General features: G+C 42.1%; 1 protein-coding gene across 6 annotated transcripts in view; it reads right to left on the bottom strand.

Moving 5' to 3' along the window:
• OCA2 (OCA2 melanosomal transmembrane protein) overlaps positions 1-13,896 on the bottom strand; it is a 358,682-nt gene that overhangs the window by 209,427 nt on the left and 135,359 nt on the right. For all 6 annotated transcript variants that reach the window (XR_006887681.1, XR_006887683.1, XM_046655122.1 and 3 more), the window contains 3 exons: positions 10,827-10,974; positions 8,504-8,561; positions 5,746-5,854 (listed from right to left, as the gene is read on the bottom strand). Coding sequence is in view for 4 of the 6 variants with exons in the window: in XM_046655122.1 (XP_046511078.1) it covers positions 5,746-5,854; positions 8,504-8,561; positions 10,827-10,974 (315 nt within the window). In the remaining 2 variants the exon portion in view is untranslated. The remainder of the gene's footprint in view (positions 1-5,745; positions 5,855-8,503; positions 8,562-10,826; positions 10,975-13,896) is intronic.

Genomic DNA, 13,896 nt, shown 5'->3' with positions numbered 1-13,896 from the left:
TTTTCATGTTATTTATATTCATAAACTGTAAGATAAGAATAAAAATGCTGTTGCTCTGAAGTAAAAAAAAAAAAGAACACGATAAAAACTAGAAAGGGGCTATCTAGGGATTTAAATATTTTTATTATCAGGTTAACACAAACTGTACGTAACAATTGCCTCATATACTTTATATATAAATACATATTAGGGCTTTTTTCTATTATGCCACAGTCTTTTCAGTTAGAACTCCTAATTTCTTTTGAGGATTTTGTTAGCATTTTTGTTTCATTTATAATGACAGATCAGGTTTCCTGAATTTCTCTGTCCCTGGAGCTTTCCTCACTGTCTTCTCCATTTCTTGATGGAGACCCTCCACTGTCTCACTGTATCTGAGCCCAAATCATCCTTCCAACCCAGGTGAGTGTCATCAATCCCTTAAGTCTACTTTGAGGGCATACAAAGAAAAAGTCTTTCTCTGAGGGGTCATGGAGTCCTGGAAAGACCTCCAAAACTAGATCATCTCAGCGCTCACTGACTGGGTGATCGTGTGACTTAATCAAAGGTTCAGTTCCTCATCTGTTACTCATAGGCACTCACAGCATGATGCCATTAAACATCCAAATCCTTTGACTGACCCCAAGATTCAAATATCCTGTCCCCTCCACAGTTACAGCTCTTATTTGAAATTAATACACTGATGTTCTTGTTATAATGTACCATTTCACATTACCAGTCTATGTCTATGGTTAGACAACAGGTAGGCTAGAAGACAAATTCTTTTATTGGTCAAAGCAAAGTCTTCTTATTGTCAAATCCTCTCAGCCGTTAAAAAGAACAGATCCATTCTGTGGGCTGGTAAGTGTGCTCACTCAGAACAATGACATTTCTGAACCACCTTCCCAGTGGGAAGGGTGCTGCTGACCTACCCATTGGGGCACCACCATCCAGTTGCCAGGCATATAGTACAGGCCACTGTAGGCCAATTTTTACTGTTTTTTATCAGAATTTCTACAAGGTTCACTTGCTTCCTAGTTTTTGCTCAACTTGTTCCATCTGGTTGAAATCTTTAATTTCATCCTCAACTTTTGAAATCCTACTCTTTTGTCAGAGGCCAAGTCAAATGATGCCTCTTCCAAGAGACATTTCTTTGCCTTTTCAGTGGGATGTGATCTCTTCTTCCTCCTCCCCTTCCTCCTGTTCTTCCACCTCCCCATCTTCCTCCCCCTCCTCCTCCTCCCTCTCTTCTTCTTTTTCCTCATCCTCCGTTTCCTTCCCCCCTAATTCTAGTTCTCTTTCATTTTAACACTTATAATAGTTTATCTGTACCTTGATTGTGAAGTTATCATATTTGTCTTTATAACTCGGTACACTTGCCCTGCCTCCGCATCAGACTCTGAGAACACTGAAGCTCTCAGTGTCTTAATCAACTGTGTAGTCCTCACTGCACCTCACATGAATCAATACAGATCTATCTCCCCTCTAGGATGGGAAACCTATGAGAGCAGTGACTTGGTTTTTATGTTCACCACTCTATCCCCAGTCCCTAGACCACCACCTGTGTTTGCTGTACAAATGTATGAATTGAATGATTGGCTAAATAAATGAATGATTTAATTGAAATGAATTACTTACTAGAAGTTAGAGCACCTAAGAAGCATATTAGGAAGTTTTGGGGATGTCTGTCCGGTTCACAATGACTCCCTTTCTCTAAGAACTCTAACTCTAGCCACTCCAGGCCATGTTTTACCATGTAGCCTCTCTCCCCCGGTCATAATTTCTGGTTTAGGAAAGGAAGCTAACCCAATTGGAGAGATAAGATTCTTCACCAGGAAATTAGGGTTTCAAACTAGCCTTTTCTCTCTGTGTGGTTGAAATTAAGATCCTATAAATCGGGAAATTAATGAAACCATCTCTACTCTGCTATGAGCAGAAGACAAGAAAATTGTCCACAGAGAAGCATGAGTCTATGAGAAGAGAATGGAGGGTGTTTAGAGGACAGGAGTATGCCCAATGTCTGGGTGTGTTTCTTCTTCCTATGCCTCCTCAGTGCCCATCATCCCTTGGAGTCTGACAGTTAGCACAGTATCATTCTAATAATCCCCTATTTTGCTTAGGACTGATCAAGCAGATTGCTTTATTGGTAGCCAAAAATACTTTCACAAAGACAATAGGATTGTTCAATAATAGGATACCAAAGGACATTGAGAACATCAGCAATTTCAAAACCATAATCAGGGAAAAAATTACAGAAAATTCTCTAAAACCAAAATCTAATCAAATATATTTTTAGAGAACCTAGGGGGACATTCTGTACTAATCAGCAAAGAAGGAAACCTAGAAAATTGCTAATCAAGGTTACAACTTTTAAGGCCAAAGATAACATTTTAAAGCCAGCTCACTGATTGTATAGTTTCATAATCACTTATCCATAATTCCGAAATATTAAAGTTCAGAAAAGCAAAATATTTTGTTTTATGTCAAAATTCAACAAAACCTGATTTGAACTGAAATGAGGCTATTTGTGGTCTTAATTTACCCCACCTTATATAAATACTCATGTTTTGCTGCAGAAATATTAATGTTGGGATGACACGGTCCTGGCCCTGAATCTCTTAGGGGGTGTTACATTAGATACAATTCAGTATGTCCACTGGATTGTCTTAGTAAAATACAGAGAAAAATATATGAGTTTTGGGGCTGGCCTGGTGGCACAATGGTTAAGTTTGCGTGCTCTGCTTTAGCAGCCCAGGGTTCACAGGTTCAGATCCCAAGTATGGACCTATGCAAGGCTCATCAAGCCATGCTGTGGCAGCATCCCATATACAAAATAGAGGAAGATGGGCATCAACGTTAGCTCAGGGCTAATCTTCCTTAGCAAAAAGAGGAATACTGGGAGCAGATGTTAGCTCAGGGCCAATCTTCCTTCCAATCTTCAGGGCTAATCAAAAAAAAAAAGAAAGAAAATCTGAGTTTTGAAACATACTTGGCACCAACAGTTTCACATAGGGAGTGTGGGCCTACATATGTAATAACTGAGCAAACGAGTTATTTCCTGTGTACATTATGAGGTAAAGATCCTTTCTTACACATTAGGGAATTATCTCTTTGCCAGATGCACATGAATTGTGACCATGGCCCTCATTCACTTTCCTTTCTTTACTTTGTTCTGCCTCTTGCACACCTTTGGGTCCCTAGGTGCTCTCTTGTCTCTGACCCGAAGCCTGTGGTAGTGGCCAGCTCTGTGTGGATGTGTCCTCATGCAGGTACACCCTGACTGAGTCTGCCCTTGAACCAATGCACCAACACCTGCTTCCCAACTGAGGCTTCTCTGTTGTGTGGCTTTTGTGCATGTACCAGCCAAATGCATGTACAAGTTGGCATTCCATAAGGAGAAACTTGGACCAATGGGCGATGGGAGCTTTTGGGTAAATGCTCCCTCTTTCTCCCATGCAACCCCATGGACAACCTGAGACACATTTCATACTTCTTATTAGACAATCCTATGGGATACAGCAACCAGAGGCCCATAATGTTGACCAGATGATAACGCAGCCTTATTTTGGCTCTCTTCCTTCACTACTCTGCTTCCCTATCCCTCACTTCTCTTCTCTGGGATCACAGTCCCCTATGAACAATCCACACACAAGACTTTGCCTGAGGCTTTGCTCTCTGGGGAACCCAGGCAGACTTAAACACATATGAAATTCTCACAATAATTAAGTTGGAATCAATAAGAACCAGCAAGAAGTTTTTTCATGCATTCCATAAACCTATATCTATAATACACTACATTGTATTATGTGATGTCACATTGTATTATATGGTGCATAATGTTATATTAGACTACCTTGTCATATGGCATCACATTGTGTTATATGATGTCACATGTGGCATGGTGCATGTTGTATGATGTGACATCACCTTGTGTTATATGACATCATGTTGTATTATGTTCGACTTATGCAGCACACCACATTCAAAACAGCACTTCACCAAAGACGAACAATCACATCTTTATTGGCTGAAGCCCTGGGAAGATCTTACATCGATTTTGCCCCTGTTCCCTCAGAAGAGTTACTGTAACTCTAAGGAAATTGTATTCCACTTAAAATATATGGTCATCAAACTTTTCTCCTAGTCCACCTAACTTTTCAATCAGGGTGAATGTGAAAATATATGTATTTATTCCAGGATCCCCAGATAAAATCATTTGTCCATAAACCCTAACTGAAAACATAAGAAGATTTAAAAGCAGAAAAGAAATAAGCCCCTCAAGCAAAGATGCAATAACCACACAAAAACAGATGTTATAGCTTAGTAAAAAGTGTAAACTTCTCAGGCTAAAATAAAAAGTTTCACGGTAATCAAGATTTTTTAAAGTCCATATAGTTAAATACGTGACTTTAAATTTTAAACATATTGTCATTTATAAAAAGATCACTGCCAAATGCTAACAAAATTGCATGCAAACTCATATACTTTTTAGTTTTTAAAATGCATGCTATATTCTTTTAAAGTGGAATCTCAAATAAAATTAGAAACAAATAATAAACAAAATAATCTGTGAACACCCAAAAGAATTACCTAACAGAACCCCTCTACCCACAAGACACCAATTTTATTGTAGTTGTTCAATATTACTGATGACCATCTAACACTCTTATGGTGATTATAGGTTTACAATGTCAAAATTACATTATGTCTGCAGCAACAATTTCTAGATGCAACCCACCAAAAAAATTAAAATTCATGACATTTTTACCACTCTAGCTTTGGCATTCTTCGTTATTACACCAGGATTCTATGTGGATCAGCTCTCAGGTGTGGATAAAGAGTTTGTTAGAACATGTGAACTTAACCACTGTGCCACCGGGCCGGCCCCAAGAGCTCACTTTTGAAAGAAAACCATGGGTAAAGCTTTTGGTTAAAGAAAATACTACTTGACACTACCTCAAATCTTTCTCATAAATGTATATTTTCATGTGAGGTGGGTTGTGGAAGTGGTTTTTGTTTTGTTTTCTTTTGAAAAAGGCCCCCATAGAGATAAATAGTTAAATCAGTAAGAAAAGTCTAAGGAACGTGGAAAACGTTGATGGAGAGTGGAAGGATGTGGGGGTTAACAAGCTATCTGGTTAGCTCAATGTGTAAGATGGCCATGTCTCAGGAGGGGTCAGGCCCTGCAACCTCGACACAGAGCTTAAGAAAGTGGGGAGTGAGAGCTGTAGTGCGGTGAAAGTAAGGGAAGAGAAACATACGGCAGCAGGTAGGAGAACAGGGTCTGCTGCCTGGGGAAAAGGGATGTACTGTAGAATAAGGAGGGGTGCTGTGTAGACCTGTTGTAATTCTCTGGCCCTTTCACAGTCTCTCATCTAATCATCACGTCAAGTTGCAAAAACTGCAGTACTGTGGCCTTGCTGATGTTACCTCCTGTTTCTTCTAGGGGTGCTTCTCAGGGAACGCTTTAAAGATCTGCTTATCAAGTATGATAAAGATGATAATATCTACTCTGTTCCATATCCCTTCTAATGTTAGACCCTGGAGGGCCTGAGGACCCATGGCACTGAGACAGCAGGGGCTGGAGATACATCTCCCTCTACCCTTCCTTCTCCAGAAAACAAAATGGAAGGTAATGCAGAAAGGCTTCCTTCTTCCTATCTTAGCCCTCCTCACCAGTGTCTGGGAACAAGCTTTGAAACCTTCCCTTCGGGACTGTGACATCAATTGCAAAGCCTATCAACAAAAGCGACCAAAAATTAGACTTACCGAGATCCAGATGAACACCAGGGACAAATGAATTGAGAAAGAACATGAAGATGACAAATCCCAACACCATCAGGCATTTGGCAAGCAGAATCCTGTTTGATATCCTGTGCTGTGAGAGAGGAAAACAGAACTCATTTACTTGATATAATCTTCTGATTCTTGCAAAGTGTCCATGATCCTACATGACTTGAATCACTACAAATTTCTCCTTATGACAAAACATATAACATCTTGAACTCAAAAGAACGTGATAAGGTAATGCATTACAAGTAAAACTGTACAAACTTTGGATTACAGCATTCAAAATTTCTATGAAAAATAAACAGACTAAATTTAAAATACAGTACAATTCTTTTATAAAACACCTCACTAAATAGCTTTTCAAAATGACACAGAGATATTAAGGTGTTCCCAGCCCTATCACCAGTGTTAGGGGAGATGTTGGCAAAGCCATTGGGGAAACAACACACAACCTCCAGGGACCTGGCCCTTCAAGACACATGCATTTCCCCAGGTTCTGTGCACTCACAGCCTTTTAGTTCAACTTTCCATCCTAATTCACAAACCCCTGCTCATGGTAGCACTGAAGTTAACATGTTCTTGCTGAAGGCTTTTATCATGTCCTGTCACATAATACTCACAGGGACCCTATAAGGCACTTAGCAGTCCCTTAAGCACCAAGATGACACCCGTGGGAGCCTGCCTAGTCATTCAAGGGGTGAGGAGAGGTGCCAGAAGGCATGCTGTGCTATGCAGCGTCTTCATTAACCTTGGAGTTGCAGACCTCCTTCCAGTGGTCCTGAGCCACAGGGCAAGATGGGGCAAGGTCCCCAAAGGGTGCAAAGGGCTACGGCTGTATGGGGCTGGGCAGGGAGTGAGGTCCCAACAAGCAAGCACAGATGGGAACAGGGTCATCCTGCCCCACCTTACCAGGTCCCTGTGCGAACCATGCTCTACCATGTGAACTGACAACTACACAGTCTCCTTTCATAAGTGTGATCCCAACAGCACATTTGTCTGTCTATGTCTATCTCTATCTAGAATTAGATATATATAGATATAGAGATATAGATATATAGATATAGATATAAATATAGATATGAGTATAGATATAGGTATAGATATGAATATAGACATGGACATAGGTATAGATATAAATACAGATACGGGAATGAGTGAGGGTATGGATAAGGACATAGGTATAGATATGGGTAGAGATAGAGATAAAAGTAGAGAGAGAGAGTACAGGTATAGGTATAGAGACAGAAAGATAGAGATAGAGAGATATATATTTTCTCTCTTGATTTCTCTGTCACACAGTTAAAGCTGCTGCCATAAAAACTACAAGCTATCCCTACGTGTCGCAGTGGCTCTGGCTGAAGCCCGTGGCCCCTACTCACAGGCCATGGGGGCCACCTCCTGAGCATCTGCCCCCTTTCCCCATGCACTGCCAAGGCTCATGGCTCAGCTGGCCCCCATTCATCTTCCCCTTCCCACCTCCAAGGAAGGCCAATTTTGCTAGATGAGTCCATGATGGAGAATTAGGGGGACAGGGCCATGGCACCTCTGTGGGTGTAAGGGGAGGTACTGCAAACCTTCCCTGGAGCCATGTTAATCACAGAAAGTGGGTATTATCGTGGCCATTCCCAGGATTGGAAATGGATGGAGCAGGCAGGTCAAAGAACATTCTAGCACTGCTTGGCTGGTATATGTGGAGATGATCCCAAGTTTGTGTTTATTTGTTATTTTAAGTGTCTGTCAAATTTTCTCCTTTTGACTCTCTGGGTTATCACAGTAAGAACTCTTAGATGCAATACAGGGCTATTGCCAAGCTCCTTACCTCTCCCTTCCACCTCTCCCCAATCCTTGTCTACTATGTACACAGAGAGGTACACAGTCTCTTCCCTAACTTGTAGACAGAACTACATGTTCTAGCAAGGCGGGAAGGGTCTGTATAAACCTGGGGCCCAGAAAAGTGTTGTAGCCACACCTTTCTTTCCTAACCCTAGCCATCTGAATGGGACAGAGATTGGGAAGAGAGACCCAAAGAACGTGTTACCCACCAAGACCCCACTGTCTAAATTTCCTTTAGAAAATGACAAAATGTTCCTATCAGGATTAAAGAGTAGGTATTCAATCTCTTCCTAGGAAAGAAACTACCCAGATTTGAAATTTCACAAAGATACAAATGACTCCCAGCAGATCTTGAGCAGAGCTCTCTCAGCTGGGAGAGGGACACTATGTGTCCTCAATGGGCTGAGAAAGTCCGCCAAAGCAGGAAAATGAACTAAAGGACCCAAAATGAGCTTTGCCCCTAGAAGGAAGAGCCATATGATAGAACACACACACACCCCATCTCTGCCCCTAAAGCTGTTCATCTCACATAGCCTCTCCATCTTGGCCTCCATCTGCTCACCATACAGTGGGAACCACAGCCCTACCTTTCAGGAACAGTGAGGGCTGCAGGAGTCTCAGGTACAGCCAACCTGTCCTGCAGTCACATTAACCATAGAAGGGGTCACCCTATCTTAAAGAGAACATAAAAACTTTAACTTTCAACTTCTGGAGAAAATAAGCCTAGCATGTCTAGAAATGATTTTCCCCATTAACTCCTGGAAATAACATATGTCTTGTATACAACTACAGGAATAAAAAGATAAACGACTTCCAGTAGTAACTTCATATGAAACAAAGAGAAAGAATCACTCTCTTCTTCAAGAGGTGAGTCAGAAATCCCTGAGAAAAGAAACCATGATACCTTTTTTTGTAGCTCCTGGATATTGGTCTCCCAATTTTTATCTTCTTGTGAGATTTGTCTAAAAGAGAAAAGGGCAGACTCACTATTTTCCTAGTGATATCACGCAGTGAGATCAGCAGAGTGGCAGTCAGCAGCATGTTTAGCAGGGGCTCCGGGCCCAGACGTCATCCACTATGTGACACCTTATGCAGCCACGTAATGGGGCACTCCAGTCATAGAAGGTGCCCAGTGGAGCTGGGTTTATAGATTTTGAAAGATGCTCACTCCATATTTCCAAAGAAAAATAATACACGAAATGACTGGAATGTTTAATGAAGTGTGTGCAAGTATACGTGTGAGCATGAGCACAGGACACATCACGAAGAAATACTGGCCAAAGTGTGACTAAGGGGAATGGCCAAAAGCCACCTTTGTTCTCCTCTTTTCACTTTCTACTTTTCTCATTTTGTTTTTCAAAATGAGGATATGTTACCATTACAACTAAACTAATCAAAAGAAAAAACAGTGAAAGAAATGCCACTTGCTTTAGTGGCAACTTTTATCAATTGAAAATCAATTTTGAAGCTCTTTCATGTCCTCCTCCTCCCTCTTCTGGTCGTGGTACCTTCCCATCTCTGTTTCAGTCCCCTCATTGGTTCCAACTGGCCTTTTATTTTTAACTTTTTCTATCAGCCCATCTTTACTGCTTTATTTTTTCCCCCACCAATTAGGGAAAAGAAGCTGTTGTGGGGGGGGGGGGGGGAATTTAGTTTTAATGAGCACTCACGTGTAGTAAGTGTCAAAGGTAGCTGACCACACAGACCTAAAGGGAATCACGGTAGACCCAGGCAAATGATTCTGAGGACGATTTGTTAAAAGAAAATGTGGAAACAAGACTAGCAGAGTTAGCACTTGCCTTAGATTGCCCTTATTCTAATCTGTTCCTCAGTGATGTGTGGCCTTGTGAAGCCACTGCCCTCTCTGGGCCCCAGTTTCCTTCTCTGTGATCCACACAGCACAGGATGAGCTGGCAGAAACTTGGTGAATCTCTGAGCCCACATGTTTCTTCACATTTGTAACCTTGAGATACACTCAATATATCTTTAACACCCCAGACCAGATGAAGCTCGCTGAAACTTGAAGGTCAGTAGGTTAAATACATTCAGGGAAATTTACTTCTGCATCTTTAATTTACAAAGTTTCTACTTTTAAGATCCATGCATGTTATTGAAGTTGGTCATTCTGTCCCCAGCCTGCAACTCAGGGCCTTCCTATAGCCTGAGGACACCAGGTCCTGCTTCTCCAGCATCTCAGAGGGTGGAGGTGGGTCCTGGGCTGGGATTGAGCTGATGCTGCTGAGAGAGCACCTCACCCTGGGCTGCATCTCTGAATACAGCAAGTCTCCACATGCTCGCCTTCTCCCTCCACTAACAGACCAGGCCGGGAGACAGCCATGCTGTGTGACCTTCCAGAGTCGGTGCTGGCCCTGCACCTGGTTCCTCCTCAGCCTGATTGCCCACTCTCTGGAAACGCAGGGCTGGTTTCAGCAAACTGCAACGTGTAAGATCATCCTCACTGCATTCACAAGGATTCACATTTCCCCTTGCCTTGACAGACTTCTCATCTCCACCCAGTTCCCAACTCCGTTGCAGGAATGCCTCAGTGTCCCCAAGGATCAGGCCCCTGCTTTTCCTGTCAGCGCTTTCAGGGTGAAGACAGGCTGGGACTCAGCACTTCGTCCAAGTCGGGAGGAAAATCTCACCAACTTGTTGGTTCCCTTTATGTCTCAGCTTTGATTAAAAGCAAATTCCAGAAAGTGAATTGAGTAGGACTCGGGTGTTCTTTGAGCTCCCTGAAAATCAAATACTGAGAGAATATTTTGTTAAATTAGCTTGTTATATTAACTGTTTTTGATTCTTGTTATGCAACAATCATTACATGCAGAGGTGTGACAGGCAGCAGCTGAGTGTGGACTCAATCCCCAGCATCACTCTTTCCTAGCTGTATAATCCCGGGCAAGTTGTTCAAATTCTCTGAGCCTCAGCTTTCTCACCATTCCAGAGAGCTAAGGGAGGGTTGGATAAAATAATGCCCCACAAGAGGCTTAGCACAGTGTATGGCATCCAAACTTACTCACTGGCATGCAGCCAGCATTACTATTTTGCAGTACCATAGAGTACTCTGAAGAACAGTGATTTTAACTCGATTTGTACACTGTATGACATTGGGACACTACTGGGGTGGTAGTAAATAGGTTGTTGACACAATCCAACCATTGAGCACAACTGTTAAAGACGAGAACCACTTTTGTAAAGCAAGTGGCCCAAGCAGCCCGGCCTGATACCTGCGGAAGGTGTGCAGCCTGCAGGCCAGCAGGCGCTCCAGTGCCAGCACCTTCCCCAGGAGCAGGTCACGCACCGCCGTCTCCTCACGGCTGGCTGGGCTGATGCGCTGCGCAGTCAGGCGCCAGACGTGGATCTCGTGCTTCAGTTCTGTAGGAAAAGAAAGGCAAGGCGTGAGTCTCCAGCAACCCCAGATGTCAGCTAACACCCGACTCCCCTCACCACCTTCCAAGAACAGGAAACACGCACCTGATGACACAGAGATAACCAAGGGCCAAACCAAAACAGTGGTTTCTTAGCATTCAGATTATTGTAACGGGACCAGAAGACAAAGCTGACTTTAAAAAATTACCATGGATCCAAAGAAATGCAATTTCACCTCTTTGAGTGAAGAATAAATTCTTGAATAGACACATCAAAGCTAGTACCCAACAACCTTTCCCCTCCCAGCAAATTACTTCTTGCAGCCAGTAGTTCAGGTCCTGCTTTTGGCCCAAATCCAGACACTGTCCAATCTTTGAAACAGATCTAGTGAACATCACAAATACAAGTGTAGTTCTCAGTCAGTGGTGCCTGGGGCTCCCCGAAAGGGCATTTGGTAAGAGCAGAAGACGAGGAAAGCCCTCCCTCCTGAACAGGCCTCCCAAGTTGAACTTGTGTCTGTGAAAGGACACAGGTGAGAAGATGTAGACAATCTTATAAAATAGTGAAATTAATAGAATGGGGTAAATTTTCACCCATCAATGAATTATGACACCTTCTGATATAGAAAAGTAGAGAGAAATGAATTGTCAATTCATCAGCTCCTAAAATACTAAAATCTTTTATGAAAATTTTCATTTAACCTCTATTTTACCATTAAAGATACTATATAAATTTCTCAGAATATCCACTAAAAAAAAATAAGGAAGCACAATATTTTCATGAATCACCTATGTGCAATGCACTACACCACATATTACAAATATTCAAGATGAAATTAAGGTAGTGATCTCTTACAAGCAGGACTAGAGCACTCGACAACTAGCTCAGGGTGGAGGCAAGGCAGGCAGTTATCCAAAGACCTGTGAGGTAGCATGCACATGTGAGTTCAATGACAAGGAAAACACCATCTTTTAAGCTCCCTCTATTCAGCACACAAGTGTTGATCACCTACTATGTGGCAGACCTAACTATAAACACTGAGAAAACAAATATGAACTTGGCATAGAGAGGCAGACTGTAAATGAAGAAAGTCAAGACTCAGACGAGAGAACCACAGAGTATAAGAGCACTCAAACTATCACAGTTGACATGTGGTTTCTCTAAAGGGTAACCCTTACAAAGATGAAAACTCTTTAGAACTAAGATGCTTACTGTGCTTTCATCCAGTACATAGTGATACTTTGTAACTTGCTAAAATAAAAGAAACTTTGGAATAATTCAAAAGTCTCCACAGAGAAACAGATCCATAATTTCCTTTTGGAAAGTCTCACACCTCATTAAACACCCTATGAGGTTATGATAATATAAAAAGGAGGAGCAGGAGGAGGAGGATAAAAACGAATGAACTAGCCTTCTAACATGTGAGCATGAAAACCCCATGCCGGGACAGGGAACAGGAGAAGATGTTGTGCCGAGGCTTCAGTGAAGGTTCAGACAGTGCCAGTATTTCACTCAATGCTCTGAACCTCATTATGTACAGGATATCATTCAAAGCCCATCCATAAAGTACTTGAGATTTTCCGGCCATTCTTTCAAAGCATCCTGGTGATGGACACTTTCCCAAACAGCTGATCAAATTTAAAGGGCTACACAGGAGCATGGCTTGGCTCCAGGGCTGGCCCATGGGCACAGGTGGGACTCCTCTCCACATCTGTGTTTGGAGAAGCAATGACTGGCAGCCACTGCCATGTCTGTGAAGCTGGCCTTCCAGGTCCCTTGGGCTCCTTTCTGCAGGTGTCCTCTCCAGAGGCAGCCTCAGGCCCTTCATGCACACCCAGAGCCTGGCTGCCTTCTACTCCACCAAATCAAATAGGGCAAGCTACTCTACCCAGTTCAATCCATACATTAACTTTTGTTTTCCTAACTGTGAAATGAAATACATCATCAATTATGAGGGCATGTATTTGAGAGAGATTTTTCCCAGGAGAAGGGAGCTCATTGCCAGCACCCAGAACTCAGTTTACCCAGGCACATTCACTCCTCATTTTCTGGACTTCCTCTGCACCTCCTCTGCCATTTCCCCACCCTGTCTCCTCTGCTAAGCTCTAAAACCATGGTCCCACTGGGCTACTTGATACTGCCCTCTGAATTTTGTACTGCAATTCACAGACAAACATTCCACCTTCCCCCACAAAACTCTCTCTCCTCTCAAGTTCTTAATTTTTATATGACATCATTAATCTTCCTGGTATATGGGCCTGAAATGTCATTTTGGTCTTATCAATGTCATTCTCCTCTATATCTCTGCATTAACCTTATTGGTCATGTACTAGGTGCCATAAACCATGCTAGATGCTAAAGGAGAAAAATAAATTGATAAGTTACAGGACAGATCTCCAACAACTAGAAAGCGATATAAGATATATCATTAAAATCATGAACCAGGGAAGTATTGGGCCACAAGAGCAATTCAGGATATGCTGGTGTGGTTCTTGTAGGGTCCACTTGTTCCTGTCTGAAGTCACCAACTTGTTCAGGTCTCATCTCCTCACACTTGCCAATTCTGATTGCTCCTCACTAACCTTTGACTGGAGTCACTTCCTACCAATCCACCCCTGGTTAATCATAAAACACTGCTCGTCCTGTCTATCTATCTATCTACCTACCTACCTACCTATCTGTCTATCTGCAGAAGCTATCCATCTATCTAAATATTTACAGTTAAATAGATAGATATATAGAAAGAAGAAATCTATTTATCTTCCTATTTACCTATCTTCTAGGAAGACAGATCTGTCTAAGTTGATCTATCTAGGAAGATAGATAGATAAACAGAGATATAGATAGATAGATAGATAGATAGATAGATAGATAGATAGATTAGATAGATAGATAGATAGATAGATAGATAGATAGATAGATAGATAG

Source organism: Equus quagga, chromosome 2 (assembly GCF_021613505.1).
Source record: "Equus quagga isolate Etosha38 chromosome 2, UCLA_HA_Equagga_1.0, whole genome shotgun sequence".
NCBI lineage: Eukaryota > Metazoa > Chordata > Mammalia > Perissodactyla > Equidae > Equus > Equus quagga.
The sequence above is the reverse complement of the archived record's forward strand: the minus strand, read 5'-3'. Positions and strand labels throughout refer to the sequence as shown.